The sequence below is a fragment of the Daldinia childiae genome (genome assembly GCF_008694065.1).
Source record: "Daldinia childiae strain JS-1345 chromosome Unknown Scaffold3, whole genome shotgun sequence".
Lineage (NCBI taxonomy): Eukaryota > Fungi > Ascomycota > Sordariomycetes > Xylariales > Hypoxylaceae > Daldinia > Daldinia childiae.
The window spans coordinates 976,761-996,164 of NW_022984644.1; the positions used below are offsets into that span (position 1 = coordinate 976,761).

General features: G+C 44.6%; 5 protein-coding genes across 5 annotated transcripts; 1 reads left to right on the top strand and 4 right to left on the bottom strand.

Moving 5' to 3' along the window:
- Positions 1-81: 81 nt before the first annotated feature.
- On the bottom strand, positions 82-1,113 carry GL218_03002 (L-amino acid amidase; the record flags this gene model as incomplete). Its single annotated transcript, XM_033579547.1, has 5 exons — positions 82-122; positions 175-314; positions 374-473; positions 542-669; positions 728-1,113. The coding sequence occupies 5 exons, from the start codon at positions 1,111-1,113 to the stop codon at positions 82-84; spliced, it is 795 nt and encodes a 264-aa protein (XP_033437391.1).
- Positions 1,114-7,011: 5,898 nt separating this feature from the next.
- On the bottom strand, positions 7,012-7,860 carry GL218_03003 (Ribonuclease H; the record flags this gene model as incomplete). The annotated part of the gene is made up of 1 exon (XM_033579548.1): positions 7,012-7,860. The coding sequence occupies one exon, from the start codon at positions 7,858-7,860 to the stop codon at positions 7,012-7,014; it is 849 nt and encodes a 282-aa protein (XP_033437390.1).
- A 685-nt stretch (positions 7,861-8,545) lies between these two features.
- Positions 8,546-10,145, bottom strand: GL218_03004 (Trichodiene oxygenase; the record flags this gene model as incomplete). Its single annotated transcript, XM_033579549.1, has 5 exons — positions 8,546-8,717; positions 8,783-9,041; positions 9,130-9,533; positions 9,592-10,072; positions 10,130-10,145. 5 exons carry the CDS (start codon positions 10,143-10,145, stop codon positions 8,546-8,548), a joined length of 1,332 nt encoding a protein of 443 aa, XP_033437385.1.
- Positions 10,146-11,734: 1,589 nt separating this feature from the next.
- Positions 11,735-15,015, top strand: GL218_03005 (uncharacterized protein; the record flags this gene model as incomplete). The annotated part of the gene is made up of 5 exons (XM_033579550.1): positions 11,735-11,835; positions 11,886-11,908; positions 11,965-12,679; positions 12,753-12,885; positions 14,065-15,015. 5 exons carry the CDS (start codon positions 11,735-11,737, stop codon positions 15,013-15,015), a joined length of 1,923 nt encoding a protein of 640 aa, XP_033437384.1.
- A 901-nt stretch (positions 15,016-15,916) lies between these two features.
- Positions 15,917-16,646, bottom strand: GL218_03006 (Peptidase M20 domain-containing protein 2; the record flags this gene model as incomplete). The annotated part of the gene is made up of 3 exons (XM_033579551.1): positions 15,917-16,121; positions 16,159-16,272; positions 16,318-16,646. 3 exons carry the CDS (start codon positions 16,644-16,646, stop codon positions 15,917-15,919), a joined length of 648 nt encoding a protein of 215 aa, XP_033437387.1.
- Between the last annotated feature and the right edge of the window lie 2,758 nt (positions 16,647-19,404).

Sequence of the window (19,404 nt, forward strand, 5' to 3'; positions counted from 1 at the left end):
TAGTATCCCGAAAAGATTCTCATTAGCCTTTAAACGTAACATTAATGGTGGACGGACATGTTTCATAACCCAATTCAAGGGCTAGCAGAATGAGGCAACGCGAAAATAGGTAATTATACTCACTATTGGCAGTTAGCAATGGTTAGCAAAAGACTAGTGTTTTCTTGTACATACCCCAGGGTTCTACACATGGCTCCCCCACCTCGTCATACCTCCCGTTCAAAAGCAATGTGTCGACCTGAATATTATGGGCATCCTTCCAACCCTCCCAGTCCTTGAGGTTGCCATCAATGACTATCTCAGAAGGTCCTTGCCTAAGATTACCCTGTTAGTGCCCGATAAGTCTGCTACTGTTGATTCGTGGGGTACATACATAGTATGGTAGGCTGTTGGGTCATTCTTCAAGTTTACGAAGGCCTGCTTTACAGGTTCTGGGAGGGGATCAAGCGAACAGACGTGCCGCGAATAAAAGACTACCGAATCAATATAAGATATCATCGCGCATAAATATAACCGATAAGCGATTCCGGATGCTACTCACAGGCGCTAGCCCTTTCATATTCTGAGGTTTCGTAGCTCCCATCTCGATCGCCGGCTTCTAGTATCTCACGGATATCGGCTGGCAATGCGGCGCGCAGCGTTTTCCCGTATTCCATAAAAAGCGGGAAGCTAGCAGGCGCCGGCGACTATCAATTTCTTCAGGCCATGAGGACGCCGGGATGCATACGATCCTGCCAGCATGCCGCCCCAGCTCTGACCAGCGACGAAGAAGCCTTTCTCGCGCAATCCTAAGTGGTCAACAAGATTGTTAAGCTCGGCAATAAAAAGGTCGACTGTCCAGAATGAATCATCCCTTATCTTCTCTTGGAAGTGAGTGGACCTCCCGCACCCGATCTGGTCATAGAATACGATGGGAATGCCGTATTGCTTGTATAGATCCGTAAAAGGAGCCAAGTACTCATGTCCCGCACCGGGTCCTCCATGAAGTACAATTAAGGCCGGGGTTGACGATTTGTCTAGGTCGCCGACGACCTTGTACCAGGTGGTGGATGGCTTTCCCGCATTGGGCGCATCAAAAGCCACTTTGCTTTCTAAGACGGGTAAGTCTGCCATATTGATGGGTCTAGACCAGTGGGTGGGAACCAAATGTGTGATTTCAATCAATAGGTACTTTAGGTATGCTCATAAACAGAAAAACTGGACTGACCGTTGAAGAATAAGAATTAAACTTGGATATGCGGCTTCTTGTAAGCTGGCTACGTAGCTATGAAAGGTCCACAGGTTAAGCTTCAAAATAGATCGGACCGATTCTGCCGTACATTTGAGCACGTCCAACAAGTGCTACTCTTTGCTGCTACGGTTACATTATACCCTTGCCTGGAAAAGACGTAAGCACTTGGGAACTCCTTACATGCCCGTGGCTGACGCAGCTTCAAGGTGCGGGGGAGAATACATCAAGAATATCTCTACAATGGTAACATAAGAGCATATTCACTATCATAGAACTAACATATCTACCTTGTGTTCTAATTATAACTGAGAACTTAATCATTGCGTAGGTAGGATCTTATATTTTCAATAGGGTATGACTTGATAATCCATGTTAGATGACAAATTTCAAGAGGCTTATAAGTTATTATATCTTCTAATCTGACATAGTTTCATCGATCGGTACAGGTCTGTAAGTGTATTCACCCGATCTCAATGCTCTGCTACGTGCCCAATTATTCAAGCTATCCCAGTTCACGCATGTAGTTATCGAGTGCGATCCTAGTTTCGAAGCCTGAGGCCTATCAGGGTCATAAATCCATTGTCCTGTGTGTACCTCGGTGTTTGCGTGACACATCAAGGCTTGACGGATTGCGTTGATGCAGTGATCTGTGGGGTTATAAATATAAGCTTAATGGTCCTTTGACGTCGGGGATCAATTGGCTTACCTGAGTGTCCCTTTCCCAAAGGACCTGTAGAACCCAGATCTGATACACGGGACTCATAATAATCCCAATGAACTATCCTCCGTAGGTTATTCAGGCAATGGAGATGATGGTATACACCCATAACGCCAAGATAATCCCCACCGTCAACTTGGATGCGATTCGTGAGGTTTGAACCAAGTCGTTCCATTTCATGAGGGGAAACCCTGATATTCAACGCTAGGAAATTTCAGTATAGTTATATCCATAAGACACTGGCTTGTGAGATACCAACCATATAATAAGTCTTCCCATTGATCATCAAGCTCGTCTGATGGCTCCTTGTTCCAAGGTTCCCGAAGGGTATACCATTCTTGCTTCTCTTCATACCGTACAGCGTCCCCAGGTAACCCTATACAGTATTAGTAGAAATTCGTATTAGAATATAAGACAACCCATACTAAAGTGTTTATCCGCTCCGAGGCATTGATCTTGCGTCCTGAATCTCGCCGCAGAGTCAATGGTCAGGACAATGGCGATGTATAGCAGAAGTACAAATATCACAAGTAGAAGGGCATTATTGCGTATCCATCGACGTATTGATGGCTTAGACCCTTCAGAGTTCCTGAACTTTGCATCGATGTACTCTGTTTCACCGAGAAGGCGATCTCGAGATTCTGTAGAGCCTTTCTCCATGATGATTGCTAGCAGAACGCGAGAAACTCTTGAAGTTAGGTAAGAAAGAGAGCCTAGTTCATCGATTAATATAAGACGGAGGAATCCCACTCAGCCTTATGACTTTTACAGGTCGTACGACGGATATAGATATGCAGGACTTCGTTACGCTATGACCCACTGGGATACGCAAGCGTCAGATCTGGTTCTAGTCAACATGTCTGCATGTTTGCATATATGTATGTGCATCATCTTTTGAATGTAACCTATACCATTCGGGCGCCTATAAGATTATCATCCCACTACCTATTGCAGATATGCACGACCCATGGCTCAGACAGTTAACTCAACACCCCGCTTGAGGGTCCTACGGCATTCACCGCTCGATACAGCCGCCGGCAATGTAAAATACCCTGTAAAGTGGCGGATGTGATATTGAATTTTTAATTTCCTACGTAGGACTGTGCTTGTTTTGCTAGATGCGACTAAGCCAATCATATTTCGTAATCCTGATCTCTTGTGTGATCGTAGTCCTAACGATGTTGCATCTGACTTGTATATCAATTAGTGGGGGTGCTCCTTTCATCTGATATCAGACTGTTCATCTTATAAATTACCGACAGTCGGCCAGCCTGTCAAGAGAGGTGGGTTTTTAGTTTCATAGACAACAATACAATACTGTCTGAATAAACTACGCTCATACCAATATATCATCCACCTACTTCAAAATGCTTTACAAGGCTTTCATCACGGCATTTCTGGGACTCAGCACCGTCGCATCTGCAAGCCCCCTAGGTATTTATTCTTCAGTCTATCACAGATTTTGCTTTTGGGCTTACACTATTTAGGGGCCCGCGATGGCAAGAAAGAGATCCGCGGTGGATTTACTTCGGATGTGATCATTACCGCCGGACCAGTCGTTGATGCGGAACACGAGCGACGGAATTAGGAAATCGACTACTTGGGATTATGGTCTGACGAGTATGATGGGTCGCGGGCTTAGGTGCAAAGGCGTCACCAACCGATGAATGGTTCCGGGAACTTAGGATATTGCTATGAATTATATGGTCAATGATAAGCTGTTGTCTGCTGTCCCTCTGAAGAAGTGCATCGTGAGTAAGATCACTAAGACATTGTATAGGGATATCTACTTCCTTACCTTAGTCCACAATACAAGATCGATCATAGCTGGAAACGTGAAAGACGAAATACTCAGGGATAATGCCATATCTTAATATCGACGCCACCAATAGAGCATCATCGTAAGAGCTTTCGTTATTGAGAATGTAAGCTAACAACACTGGATCAGAACCGAATTACGTCCCGTAGATATCATTACATAAACTAGACGCGATCGCCGACTAAATGGTGACACACGGTGATCAACTATTAATAGATTGCAAGATTTCGTGAGTAAGAAACAGTAGAGTAAAGATTACGAAGTAGGACTTATATCGATAACACAGATGACGATGATAGCTTTCTGAAGTCAGATTTGACGCTTTAATAATGTCGGTTTATTATCAGGGTTTCAAGCAGACCGATTGGTTCGCTCAATACGCCTACATATGTAGGTCTTGTTTACATAAACGTAACGGGTTCTTGGGAGGATCAGAAACACACCGAGTGCGGGGATGTGATGTTGCATCCTTGCCATGCTGTGCCGTGTCTTTGCACCAGAGGGTTTGGCCACACCCAGGCCACTCCCTTACGTTGTTTGGTTGCGTGCTTTTCGCTTATCGCCCCCTAGCCCTGTGCCTCACTGTCCAGGTATTCCACTCACTGTTCTACTCGGGCCAAGCAGCCACTTTTCGGGGGGCAATCCCGGGTGAAGTTCAGCTGGCCTAATAGAGCGTGTTCGAAGGGGGGGTCGCGTTCTGTCCTATCCAGTCTGTTCAGTCTCACCTCCATCACGTTCTTTTCTCCACAACTAGACAACCGAAGTCGATCTTCAGTTCGACCTATTGTCGTCCCACTTGGGCCCCGATATAATCGGTTTTCTCTTCGCGCAGTCATTATCGTTCCGTATTCAGGGTATTGCGTATCCTTGCTCATATCAATCGCTATGTCCAAAGACGAGCTTGAGCTTAACGTCGGGAATCTTCTCCATGACGAATCGTCATCAAGCTTTCGCAAGCGTGACAATTACGATGACGATGCCGTCCTACGGCGGCTTGGGAAGCGGCCAGTGCTGACTCGAAGTTTTGGGTTCATGTCAATTCTCGGCTTCTCCTGTTCAGCATTATGCTCTTGGGAAAGCATTCTCCTGACAAGTGTTCCAGGTCTTATCATAGGGTAAGTTTACTTAGTGGTAGTTCTAATGGAACGCTGTCAAGATGCTCAACAAATACTAACCGAATCAGTGGACCATCAGGTCTTATATGGGGGCTTGTAGTCAATTGGATTGGGGTTATTTCCATGTATGCGACGTTAGCTGAATTGGCTTCGATAGCACCGACTGCTGGTGGTCAATGTAAGAAGAGATTTTACAGCGTCTTCGGTCAGATCATCCACTAACTCCGTTTACTACGTAGTACCACTGGGTTTCGATGCTAGGTCCAAAGTCATGCTCAACCTTCTTATCATACATGACTGCCTGGCTTACAACATTAGCATGGCAAGCAATTTCTGTTATGTGCAGTTATCTTGTCGCGACTCTTCTACAAGGCATCATTGTCTTAGCTAACCCAACATATGTACCTTTGGCATGGCACACCGTACTGCTCATATGGGCCTTTGCTCTTTTTACCACATTCGTGAATTCTACCACGAGCCGTATACTGGCAAAGTTGGAGGCTTTTATTCTTATTCTCCATCTGACCGGCTTCTTCGGAGTTTTGGTTCCAAGTACGTACCAACGAGAAGTTCCCTTTCCCCTGCCATCTAGTCTCTCTTAGGAGTCAAACTTTCCAATCGATCCTGATGAAGAGTTACTGCTTTAGAGAGAATTATAAAACTCATGAAACTTTGAGGAAGTCATTGCTGACTTAGTTGATGAAGTGGTGTATTTTGCACCTCATAACGAACCAAGCTTTGTTTTTTCAACGTTCCTCAACAATGGAAACTGGCCTACGCAGACAATGGCTTTCTTTGTTGGGTTCCCGACACTTGCGACGGCTATAGTGGGAGCTGATTGTGCTGTTCATATGTCCGAAGAGATACAATCGGCTCCCCTAGTAGTTCCTCGGGCGTTGATGTATACGGTTCTTATTAATGGAGCACTTGCGTTGGGTATGGCTATCGCTATGGTGTTTTGTATCAGCGACTTAGATGCAGCAAGTGAGTCACATTATAATTCTATGGACACTCCATACCTCTATGATTGCCTAAGTACAATGACTAACAGTAAACCGTGTACAGTGGCAGCTGTTGATACCATGTTCTACCCTCTCCTCCTCAGATCGCTGATTCTGCGGTTAAGTCGACTACAGGTGCTTGCCTCATGGCAGGCGTCATCTTCGCCTTGACTGTGGCGGGCAGCATTGGTATATATGCCTCGACGGCACGCATGCTCTGGTCTTTTTCTCGGGATAAAGGTGTTCCATTTTCAAATCACCTGGTGAAGGTATGTATCTAATTAATAGATGCCCCTTAGATTTGATTTCATGTTTGCTGACTTAGTATATTAGCTCACCAAGAACACCCTCCCGACGAATGCGATTTTTATCACCTTCGCTGTCACAGTGCTCTTATCATTAATTGCGCTTGGATCCGCCGTCGCCCTTCAGGCCTTGTGCTCCTTATCGGTAGCTGCTCTGTTTGCTTCCTACATGATTCCCTGCGGTCTTCTTCTTTGGCGCCGTACTACAGGGACGATGCGCCCCTACTCGGGAGAAACAGAGGACCCTGATCAAGAAGTTGGTTGGGGACCTTGGCGAATTCCCGAACCATTGGGAACTATCAATAATATATTTGCTTGCGTATATAATGTGGTAACGTTATTCTGGTCCTTCTGGCCCCAGACAAACAATCCGACGGCGGAGACGACCAATTGGAGCGTTCTACCCTTTTTTGTTGTTATATTGTTCTCTATTGTATGGTATCCGCTCCGGGCGAAGAACCATTACAAAGGTCCTATTAGAGAGGTCTAATTTGCTGATAGATCATCTAAGATCATATAGAGATAATAAATGAATATAAAATACACAAGCTATAAAGCATTCCATGTATGAAGATTATGCTTATATGCTCTAACAAGCTTGTGTGCACAGAGCTTCTCCTTCATTACCCCAACCACCTCTTATTTCACCTTCATACTAACTAGATCTACTAGCTTTAGAATACCTAAAGCCAGGCACTGGTTAGGATTTTCCCAAGCTCCTAGAAACTGTATTTGCATCTGGTGTTTCTCTCTTTTGATGCTTGCCATATCAAATCAGATACACAGGCCTTGTGAAACTTCCCAAATCGAAACAGTATGGCCTTATAACATGATGCCGCATAGCCTCGTAAATTCCAGCGCAATTTCATCAATATGCTCTCTAGCAGTCTCTCTGGCGGCTTTTTTGGTCTCGCGTACCAGTGCTGACCTGGTCTTAGCCAAGCTTCCCGAACGAAGCAGCCAGAATGAAATCGAGGTACCACTTCTTTGCAAGTTCTCAATGACGCCGTGGAGTTCTTCCCATAGGTCTCGGTTAGCTACTTTCTTGAACTTGCTAGTCCGCCAACCGCGTCGAACCCAGGTTGGTAGATGGCTTATTGCACCACCATCGACAACATATTTCAGGTCTGTCGCGACGACGATGCGCTGCCATCCTTCTTCTTGCCAGTCGCGGAATTCGAGTGCTGCAATTACTGCCCTAAGTTTTGCCCTGTTACTTGTTGCATCGTAACTTTCGCCTCCAGGTCCGCACTTCTCCAGAGGAAATCCAACCATCCCACCGTCATTATAATGAGCATCCTTGAAAGGATACTCTACTTCGGATCCATATCTTCCTGGCCCTTTAAATGTGAAACTGCATCCACCGGAAGACGGCTTAGCAATCTGATCCTTGCTTCCATTGTTGACGCAACTTCCGTCAACAAGAATCAATATCTCACGGCTATCGTAGCGGTTGATGAAGCGAGATTGGGCAAATCGCGAGGAAATAGTTTGAAGAGGAAAATGATGTTCTGGTGTTTCGTTGGGGTCTTGAGGAACGAAGCGGGATGCAGATCGAATGGGCGTGCGACGTGTCAATCGTTTACGGAATCGCGGTGTTTGTATCGACTCAGCTATAAGGGCAATATTCGAGTCTCTCGACAACTTCGAGTTGCGGTGATGTTTCATCATATCAACTAATAATAAAGATATTTAATCGACCTATCTATTGGAAGGGCAACGGCAATAAACCTTCCGAAGTTGGGCATAAGGAGGAAATTCGACGTTGTGATAAGGAAATAAATGATCTATCATATAATAAGTACCTACCTAAGGTACGTACCCAAAAGGGGTAGAGATGGACTCATGATAATTACCTTTTGATAAAAAGCAAAGAAAAATCGAGCAAGCTTGTTAAATGTAAAATGTACCTAACCTAAGTCAACTACTTCTATTAGCCAATTCGTAAGCAGATTTCTTTTTTTACAAGTTATATTTATGCCTTAAAACAGCGCTGTCGTACGATTTATACTGTTCATTTATCGCTTTCCCCTCTAAATTTAATAGTCACTATAGACCCCTAAACATCCAAAAGACATTCACGTAACAACTCACGCAATATCGATCTTACTCATACGAAAAAAAATCCAAATCACCTTCTTCGAAATCATCTTCCAAAAAACTTACACAAGGAGACTCAGAAGACATGCCCTGGACAGTTCCAACGCCTATCCTTGATTCAACCATATACCTCCTAGCCCCTGATATAAATCAGCTCACATAATGCGTAAAATATTTCTATATAGCTTCCATCTCATATTAAAAATAATTAAATAAATAAAATAGCTACGTTAGAATAAAAGAGAAAAAATCGCTTTCAAATAGCCGTGAGAACTACTCGCACACCTTTGCTACTAGCTTTTGGCATGGGCGAGAAAATGTCATAGTCGTAAGCTACATCTTCTTCCGTCGTTTGAAAAAGATGCATTCGTGGGAAAACACGCAGCGTGAGTGCGGCCACTGCCATATAAAGCTCACACAATGCAAAGCTTATCGAGAATGTGCCTGTTAGCAGTTGATAATAGGCTTAGAATAGACAGTGAGAGCAGCTTACTTCATCCCCAAACAATTTCGACCACCTCTCGAAAATGCAAACATATGACGAGTCAGTATTTTTCTACTTTTGGAGTCAAGCCACCTCTCGGGAACGAATGAATGCGAATTGGGGAATACATCGTCGTTGTGGTGGATAATAAAAGACGACATGCCAATAGCGTAGCCTCTAGGGATGACATAGCTCACTGGTTTCTTCTTCCATTCTCCATATATTAGATCTTCATCAATCGGAACACGTGGTGAGCGACCCGCCGCACCTACAAGTAGTTTCAACTATCTGTCAGCTACTTCTAACTACTTTTCTAAACGACAGAGAAAAATAGAAGTAAAGGGAACCTATATTACCGTAAGAAAGGCGTAGACCTTCTTGGATAACTCCTGCAAGATAGGGAAGGCTTTCAAGCAGACTAAGAGGAGGCAGGTGCTGGGGGTCATCCACGATTTTATTAAGCTCTTGTGTTAGATTTGCTAGTATCTCTGGCTTGTTTAGAATATGATACGTAATAACGGTTAATGCCCAGGTTGTGGTCCCCGACGCAGCATTGGTGATCAATGCAGCTTCGTCGGTAAAATTCAGATGTTTCCGCTGCTCGGGTTCTAGCCGTAATAAGGAGCCAAAGACAGTAGGCCGGTCTCTTATAATTCCCGAGTCGATCTCAGTACGTATGTTTTGAATACGATTTGGCAACTCAACCTTGAACGTTCGGAAAAGAAATCTAATATCATCGGGAAGGACATAATTAATAAAACTAGTGTTTTGTTAGAGAGACTGGTTTAGACGGTTCTAAGAATAGAGGCTTGACAAACTGATAACTAAGATCTAAAAGCTTCGCAAAGACAGGAAAGAAGCGGAATATAAACCTGGTTATGCCTACGGAACGAATGTTATGGTGAAGGTTTAAAGACCACCCCTTCTGATTCAAAAAACCGAAGCCTTCACCAAAGAGGTAATAGCATATGGAATCTGCAGTATAGCAATTATAAGCTTCAATGATATCGATCGGATCGTTAGGTGATATCAATAGCTTGTTGCAGAGAGTCTGTGTTAACTGATGTATATCCTTCTCTGATTGGTTGACCATTCCCCGCGTGAAATATTTAGCTATTACCGTGCGTCGAATCTTATGTAGATCGTGATCGATAGTATCAAACGCGCATTCACCAAACATTGAACCGCGGACAAAGTGTAGTGGTTTCTCCCGTTTACGATTAGATGTAGCGTAGATTTCGTCTATAAAATCCACGTCGTTGCAGTGTGTCTCGTTAGGACTTATGCGAACGATAGGCCCTGGAATAGTCTGTCAGTAGTAGTATTATAGGGTGCCTTTCCGACACTGTCATTTACCATATTTATTGTGCATAATCTGAATTTGTTTTGTATAGCGGCCGGTTCTTATTAAGTCATAATAGAACTCCGGTAAATATGTAGCTCTTGCCAACACCGGTCCAGGGATATGGCTTAAGGGGTGCAAAGGGGATATGTTATAGATTGTGATGAGTGTTTGGTATAGCACCCATATTCCTATCGAGATAGCTAGTACTTGATAGCAGTGGAAGGTAGGCGGGTTAACGAAATCCATCGTAAAGGGAATATAAGCCATGTTTAATAATAGTAGGTGGATAAATATATTTATTCCCTTGATATAAAGTCTACGTAACTTTATTAAATCTTTCCATAGGTAAGTACCTATTACGGAACCAATTACAGCTATATATCTCCCTCATATTAGTTACTCCGCAGCAATGCATCTTATAATTGGCTTGTTTTGAGATACAGTCGCAATTTAATGGCGTTCATAAGCCTCCAATAACTTTCTACCATCATGTTTTACTCTCACGTAGGCCTCCGTGGCGTAATTAGCTTCTTACTATTAGAGGTGTCAGGTAGCACGACTTAAAATACTTAAGACATTGATTAAATTGTGGTAAATACAGGGGCATTCGACATCGTACATCAAGGTAACGATCGCAAAGCTGAGTCACGCCACTGTCGTCAGAAAGTGTACTATTTCTTTACATTATTTTTCGGATGCTAAGAATAAAGCTCTCTATTTACATGTGAGGAACTTAAAATATTATAACTTGGACCTGGTCTATAGTACTATAGGTAGTAGTAGTTCTGCTGTTCTCAAGCTTGTTTGATTTAGTATCGAAAACCTGAAATAGTAGGATGGTACGCATAGTACAAAATCAATGAATGTATTCATCAGCAACTTTTCCGGGGAATTATTTCTTCCATTCCGACTAAGATATTAGCTTTCCTTTATGCGAAGCTCGGATAGAGTTCTTGACCGGCGTAGCAGCATAACTTCGATGTGTGCTCCTAACCTACCTATCCCATCGTGGTTCGGAACCTCTACCTCCGTATAGGCTTAAGAGGTAGCCTTGAATTGCGACCTTCTCATCTTTAATTGGATTTGAAAGTGGGAACTCACATCGGAATTTGATGCTAGATTCGAAAGGGCGGCGCTCGACGCCCCGTCTTCCCAACTTTTGTGTTGGTGGATGGGCGTGCTAACACCGAAACCATTCCACCATGGAACTGCAATTCGTGTATTAAATCGCTTAGCGATGAAGTATAGATGGCTAGTATCGAATCAGACCATACTATGATAGGTACCAAAATTCATTCCGTGCTGTTAAATGCTGAATGCAGCGAAAGGGCCGCCCCCAATTCCAAGTATATCTATTTATAAAGATGTCTTACACGAGTTCTAAAATAAGTCCTCCGATATATAACGTCTCATAGCTTGGTTCCTGTGGTTTTCAAACCCAATTCCATTCCACTCATTAGTCGACGCCAGGGTCTATCCTAAGCCTACCACGAATGTTCGGTTAGGAGACTTAGTCATCGGATTAGTGACTTAGATTCAACCAAGCAGAGCAGGCCCAGTAGTATATTATCATTAGGATACCAAGAAATGGCCCACTTTGTAGTTGCAACGTTAGCATGTCTTGCGACGAGTACGTACGCGCGCCCTCGGCGAGAAAGGGGTGTGCTGTGACGACAGAATGGACGGGTTGGAAGGATATCAAGCATGCCTTCATCTTGTTAGCGTTTCTGATCAGATTCTTCATAGAAAATACTAACTTATTTCTAGTGGGGATAGCTACACACAGACAGGTACTGAAAGAAAAATTAACTGACCTAAGGGGACCGGTCCTAACATTCACTCATAGGATTCAACTATACGCAGACCGCTCCTTCACCTTCTAATCCATTTGGAAACCCTCAATATCCGGGGTGGACGTCGTCGAATGGGCCTAACTGGGTTGGATATCTAACCGTCAAATATAATCAGTCGCTTTTACAAACTTACAATCTAGCTTACGGAGGTGCGACTGTCGACTCAGATCTTGTTAAGCCTTATATGCCTACCGTCTTATCTGTTAAGCAACAGGTAGAAGAAGAGTTTATCCCGGGCTACACGGGAACTTCTGCCAAAGCTCCCTCCGCACCTAAATGGACGGGTGCCGACTCCATCTTTGCCTTCTGGATTGGTATCAACGATGTTGGTAACTCGTATGGGTCTGGACCAGAATCCTCGGGTCCCTTATACACTAAGATTTTCGATGTTTACTCGGGCCTAGTTAATCAGCTCTATGACAGTGGCGCCAGAAATTTCGTCTTTATCAACGTTCCGCCTGTGGACCGCAGCCCATTAACTGTTGGCCAGGGCAAAGAATCTGTGGAAACGGAGAAAGAAGCGATAGCAGATTGGAACAAACGCGTATCGGATACAGCCGCTACATTGAAGAGCAATCATACAGACGAAGTCAACGTTTGGGTTTACGACTCAAACAAGAGCTTTGCAGAGGTTTTGGATAAGCCAAGCACATACGAAGAAACTGCTGGCCTTAAGAATACCACAGGTTATTGCAACGCGTATCAAAAGTAAGATATACCCCCCCAAGAGCGCCGAACGATTGATTTGTACTGTATTTGAGCGAAGTATTAATAATCCCAGTGGCACGCCCGATGACGACACGTTTACCCCTAGCTGTGGAGTTGCCGTAAACGAATATTTCTGGCTTAACAATTTGCATCCAACGTATCCTATCCATGATGTAGTGGCCAAGCAGGTTGCGGAGGCTCTATCGGTAGGGCCGAGTGTGTGCTAAAGCTTGGCTGTAACTGAAATTATGGATATGTGTATCAAAATAAATAAGCATGCAAAAATTTCCTAGATATTTCGATATGCTATATCACTCTGAATTGTGTAAATGATATAGTCGAAATATGACAAAAACCGTAGAGGTTGAAGAAGCCTAGCGGCCTACATACCTACCTCTTAGCTGAGGATTGGTATCGGAAATTTACGAAACCAAATATAATCACACTCTATCACTTTCTTATATTCAACTCCCGGTACCTATACTAACTCGGCACTAGCATAGAGTGTGGTTTCGAATGTTGCTGGTACGTACACCGGGGCTTCGATAGGTTGTCTTCGTCCAAATGATAGGCAACTTAAACATCTAATAGTGATTATCATTATAAAGGGGCCTTTGGTACTACACCTAACCTAATACATATACTACCAAGCTTGAAAAGAAATACAGTAGCAGTTCTTAATTCTACGCAGGGGGTCTCGGTCCGCTACCGATAAGTACGGGAGAGGTCCGTAGGCGAAAGAGGCCAGTGATTTGGTTAGCATAAAGGAATTTCTTCTACGTTTGATATTGTGAATGGATAGATTCCATGGGGTCTCTTCCTAAATAGAATATATTGCAACTTTGCTGAATTTTAATTGGCTAAGATACCATGGAATTTTCTACCGTCAGAAGTAAGTACCCACTCGTCCTGTGGCGGAGGACGACGATGGTAGGATATGGATATTTGGTTATGGATTACGGCACAGCCACAGATCATTATGAATCATTATGAATCATACCCGATCATATCCGATCAATAGCTTTCCCAATAGGGGTTCATTTATCGTTCTTACGGCATTCCTAAGGCGGATTTCTTATACTCAACTAGACTCAATAGCGGACCCCTATTCAGGGCATATAAGTAAGGCAGTGCTCTTATAGGCACTGCCAACCCTCTTAAATCATATCGCAACAAACGAACAGTGTCATTTTAGCTACGCGGGTAGAAGAAATGAAAGTCTAACGCCGACACTAGAAAGCTGGATCTTACCCCAGGAAAAGACTTAGAGCACAATTTTCTGACAATATTTGGAGACGAGGTTGAAGAGCCGGAGTGTCATGACGGAATCAGCAGATCAAATTCAAAATACAAAGAGGGTCTTCCCCCTGAACGGTCCAAAACAGATAACAACTACGAAATTGTCTATTCTTGACGCATCTGTCACGCGATTTGCAGCATGCGGCGCAATCTGGCTTTACGATCGAGCAGAAAACGCTGATTCGCATGATCCTATTTTATTCGAACGGTTGGAGAAAGCGCTTAGGCAGACCCTGGACGACTACCCACATTTCGCAGGCCAGCTCCGATGGGCATCAGAGGAACTTGTGAAAGGAGATGTCAATCCTCGGTATATCGGTCGGCCGGTGGTTGTATACGGCAGCCCGGGAGATCCTGGAGTGGAATTGACAATTGTAGAGGATAGCCGGGAGCTTAGTGCTATAGTACCAAGCCAAGAGGAACGACTAGCTGCTAAACAAGTGTGGAATGCGACGGATTTCCCTCAGGATGACCTCCTCGCCAAAACGAAACTTGCATTCTCGAGCTTGTCGGAGTTTGAGGGCCTGCCTGGCGTTACTATCCAATTAACGAGCTTCAAATGCGGTGGATTTGCGATCAGCATCAAGATTACACATTGTCTCTCCGATGCTATGTGTCTTATGCAATTCGCTCATGCCTGGGCAGCGCAGTCGCGATATCTATTTGGAAGTAACGGATCCGGCGAGGAAAAGCATCTTGTACCGTTATTCGAACCCTCGCAGCTGGATCAGCGCGCCCATCTCATCCCTACAGGGCCAGATCCAGAGAAAGTTAGGATGGCGAGGGCTCTACCCATGCATAGATACGATTGGTGGGCTAAAGATGCACCGGGATATCCTTCCTGGGCCGAAGCGTCAACACTTGGGACGAGACCATCACCGGAGGAACTGGCTCGCTCAGAGCTAAGCCCTTCCTCCTTTCCACCTTGGCCAACGTGGGATATGGCTTCTCCCGTGGAACATGTGCAAATCCGCTTCAAGGCGGAAACCATTATCACGTTGAAGAAAGCTGCAGAGAATAGCCTTCCGAGTCCCTGAGAGGGCACCGCGTCTCGCGGCTTGACGCTACTTTGGCGCACATCTGGATTCTTATCAACCGCGCAAGGCAGCTTGAGAAGTTTCAAGATCAGGTATATATTGACATCACCCTCGGGGTTCGCAATCGGGTCAACCCGCCACTACCAGATACCTTCTCTGGATCTCCGATCTTGTTGGGTTATGTTGCTAAACCCGGCTCTGAAGTGAGCACTGCAACAATCGGTTCAATTGCTGGTTCGATTAGACATACGATGTCCCTATTCACTCCCGAGGCTGTGTCTGCATATATTCATGATGCAGCTTACGAGGTTAGCCCACAGCGCCTATGGCAAGCCTTCCTCGGCTCCAAACATACACTCGTTACTTCATGGGTACGAGCACAGGCATACGAGGTTGACTTCTGCGGGATGAATAAACTAGCTCGGTATGTGCAAGGCGTAATGCCGCGCATGGATGGGCTCGTCCAGGTCATGGACATTGCCGATACGGGGGATTTTGATATTAGCGTATGCTTAGAGAAGGAAACCATGCAGCGGTTTCTCCAGGATCCAATGCTGAAAGCGTACGGGTTTTGATATAAAAGAGATAGTATTAGGATATGCATATACTAGTATGAATGGTATAAGAAGATGTATAACATCATATATCCTTCCTAAATTATTGCTGGAATAACCCCTTAATGATAAATGCGAAAAGGGGGGGCGGTTTTGATCCAGACTCTCGGGTACGCCGCATCACTGTAAGAAGTAGTACGGGGGGTAGTGTTACTTGAACTATTATAAATGTCAACGGATAATAAGTTTTGGAGTCATTATTAAAAGATACTACAATAACTACATTGATTTAATTGTATTATAGGACATGTTTCTACAGGTATCTGAAGACCCATTCAATTGTGCATTCACCACTCGTGGTTATGCTGAAAGTCATAATCAGCCTTAGAAGCGAGTTCTTCATCTAAAAGTACCCGAACGGCGAGCATCGCCATCCCTTTCGCACATCGTAGGGCCTTTTCATGAGCTTCGTCGGTGCTAGCCGCCGCGGTGAACCCGGGATTATGGAGCGAAGTGTTCGGTGGCGCTGATATTGCGAATGCGCCGTGGAAGCTCGGTACAATATGAGAGACGTTACCCATACGTTGACGCCGTTACGGGCTTCTCGTTCCGTAATATAATTTTATCCCCAATCCGCCCCATCTCATCCGCATATGCCTCACAAAGAGCCTTATTTGCCGTCAAGTTTGCGTAAGTCGGTGCTCTACTTCTGTCAGCTATGATATTCGCATGCATCCAGAAAACTTACATGATATAATTGAGCTCACAGCCAGTTGCAGTGGCTGCTCCTTCTATGCACGCTTTCACACGGGCAAGCAATTTATCAGCTCCAGCAATAGTTGGACTTCGAACGTTCCAGTTCATACGCGTGTAGGCTGTAATTACGTTGGGCACCGTCCCGCCGACCTCAATTACGGAATGGACACGTTCATCGGGTTGGATTTGTTGACGAAGAAGTCCGACACTGCTATATGCTGCGACGGCCGCATCAAGGGCATTAACACCATTCCACGGTTCACCGGCAGCGTGTGCTGTTTTCCCACGAAACTCGGTGCGAAACTTATGACTCGCTATCATCTTTAATCCTGCTAGACCGTCATATGTATGTGACGCATTAGATCCGGATATCTGATGACTAGGCATTGGATGAGCCATGATGGCTGCTGCAATATTATCTTTAAATGCCCCGGCATCGAGTAGTTTTACTTTTCCACACCGCCTTCTTCGGCAGGAGTGCCTAGTATTCGGATTCTTCCAGCAGCACCGCTCTCCTTCAAAGCCTCAGCAGCGCCGAGAAAGGCGGCAATAGATGATGTTGCGATTAAGTTGTGGCCACAGGCATGACCGATCTGAGGTAGTGCATCGTATTCAGCACAGATTACCACAAGTCGTCCAGAAGAGCCAATCTCGACTTCGAAGCTCGTTGGTAGATTTAAGTACTGCGTTTAACGGCAAAGCCTCGATCCTGAAGAAATCGAGTGATTGTATCGTGTGCAAACACTTCTTGATATGCTATTTCGGGATGTTGGTGTAATTCTTGGTTAATATTTTTTCTCAAGTCTTGATCTGCGCGATCAATCGCCGAACTGACTACCCCTCGCATTTCCTCTATCAGATTGATATTGGCCATGTTGAACAGGTATCCTTCTGTATTCACACTATTCCAACAAATGCATTACTTTCATAACTTCACGTTAACTACGCCGGTATGAATGATTAAGGAAATATATGAAGACTCTACGATAACTATCAGCCTCTATTTTAGTTCATCTAATACGGCTTTAAGACCGGTAATCGTTTGGAAATGACACCGTAGGGTGCGGGGTATCTGGTCTGAAGAACTGACCTAGAGGATCAAATTGTTTGAATACCGCAATGATCCTATATAGGTACATTAAGTTAAGCAGTAACATATTTTACAAATTTATACTAGTAAATACCTAGTAGTTAATTATTCGGAATTATAATTGTAAGGCCCTGTACGTCTGACTCTATCTAATATACAGTTGTAAAACGTGGCTTGTTACCTGGAAACGTCGTGTCTGGTTTGGGCTTGTTTGAGTGCCCACCATCCTTGTGGAGGTACAGCGCCTTTATAAATTACCTACCACTCTAGCTTCGAGTCGCACTGACTTGTGCTTTTTCTTATATGCTCCTATTGCCTAACTTAATCAATATTTGCCTTTCGGTCATATTATGGTCATGGACCAAGAAAGAATATGCCATTGGCTTGGTCGGACGACCTGCACACATAATAGGACATTCCTGGATCTCCCAGCTCCCGTCCGACGGCGAATTTATCATTATGCAGGTCTCCCCAGCGGAAAATCAATCTACATACACTCATTAAAACAACCTCACGATGACCTTGAAGGGGAAAATCATCAAAATAAAATATTCGAAAGTGACCCTTGCGACTGGTGTGATAGGCTCCATTTCACATTCTACCTTCTTCAGACTTGCAAGGCCGTCTATGCCGAAGTCAGTGCTGTAATCTACTCCGAGAATTTCTTACTCGTTCCTCACCGGGCCGTAGATGATGGCCTCCGTATTCTTGGCAATATTACTCCTCATGCTTGTTACAAGCTGACCAACTTATACGTACATCTTAACCTGGACGAAAGCTACTGTCACGGAAATTATACGGACAATGTAGAGATGGAGCCTATTCAAAAAAGTCGCATTGATGCATGGCAAAAGACTGCAAAGCATATTCTCACATACTCAAATCCTCAGAATCTTAGCTTACGCTTTATCTGCGACGTAGTTTCACAGACATGTATCGTCCCCGAAGTGCTGGCGCCTTTTCATAATTTTCCCGGAAGCGTCAAGGATTGCTCACTGCGTCTTAATCATAGCACATATAAACACGGCACATATGATCTCTACTCCATGGTTCGACAAGCAGCCATCATAGTGTCAGTCAAACCTACTCATCTAGATCAGCCTTTCCGGTTCCTTGATCTTCCGCAAGACCTCCAGCAATCGATACTAAACACACCGATCTAATCACCCCTACGAATGAGGTCCTGTGGAATCCACAGCGTGGCTTTTATTATGATTTTCCTATAGAGGCATGGTCTGCGGAATACTACGACCGTAGTGTATTCCAACGTTGTTCAGATTATCATTTCGAGCTTGGATGCTTTTGCATGCGTGATCACTGTGTTTACTCCCCTCACTGTCGATGCTGGCATCCCCCACAGGCTTTATTCCTCGTTAGCCGAGCCATGTGTGAATCTTCTCGAGCCGTTTTTTATACCTATAATCGCATAATTATCATGCCGCTCGTGGGAATATGGAAGGGCCGCTCACCCCTCTTAGCTGGACTCGAAACCTTTATATTCATCACGAAGTTTCTCAGGCCCGATACACTATCTTATCTTCGTTACTTGGAGTTAGTATGTCCACCTTTTGAGACGCATGTCCCTTTCACAGATTCCGTATCATACGCTCACTGGCAGAGTATTGCCGAGTCCCTTAGAACCCATGCAAACCTCCCCGCCTTAACGATAGCCATCTATATGACTCGCTTTGAGCCACCAAGATACAGCATACGTGACGAGGGTCGTCAGAGGGTGACCAGTAAAGCATTTGGAGAGGGCAATTTCACCATGGATAGAGATCAAGATTTGACGCTGAGACCCTATTTGGACATTCTGCTGCCCTTTCGATCGCTGACACGTATGGGACGGTTCTTTGTTTTCATAGAGTGGGCAGGAAGGTATTGGATAAACTTGGAAAATGAGCAGGAGGTCAATTGCCGTCTGTCAGAAGTGGAAATGTGGCTCGAGCAGAAGGTGATGGGCAGTGGATATGACAGCAGAGCATTGGG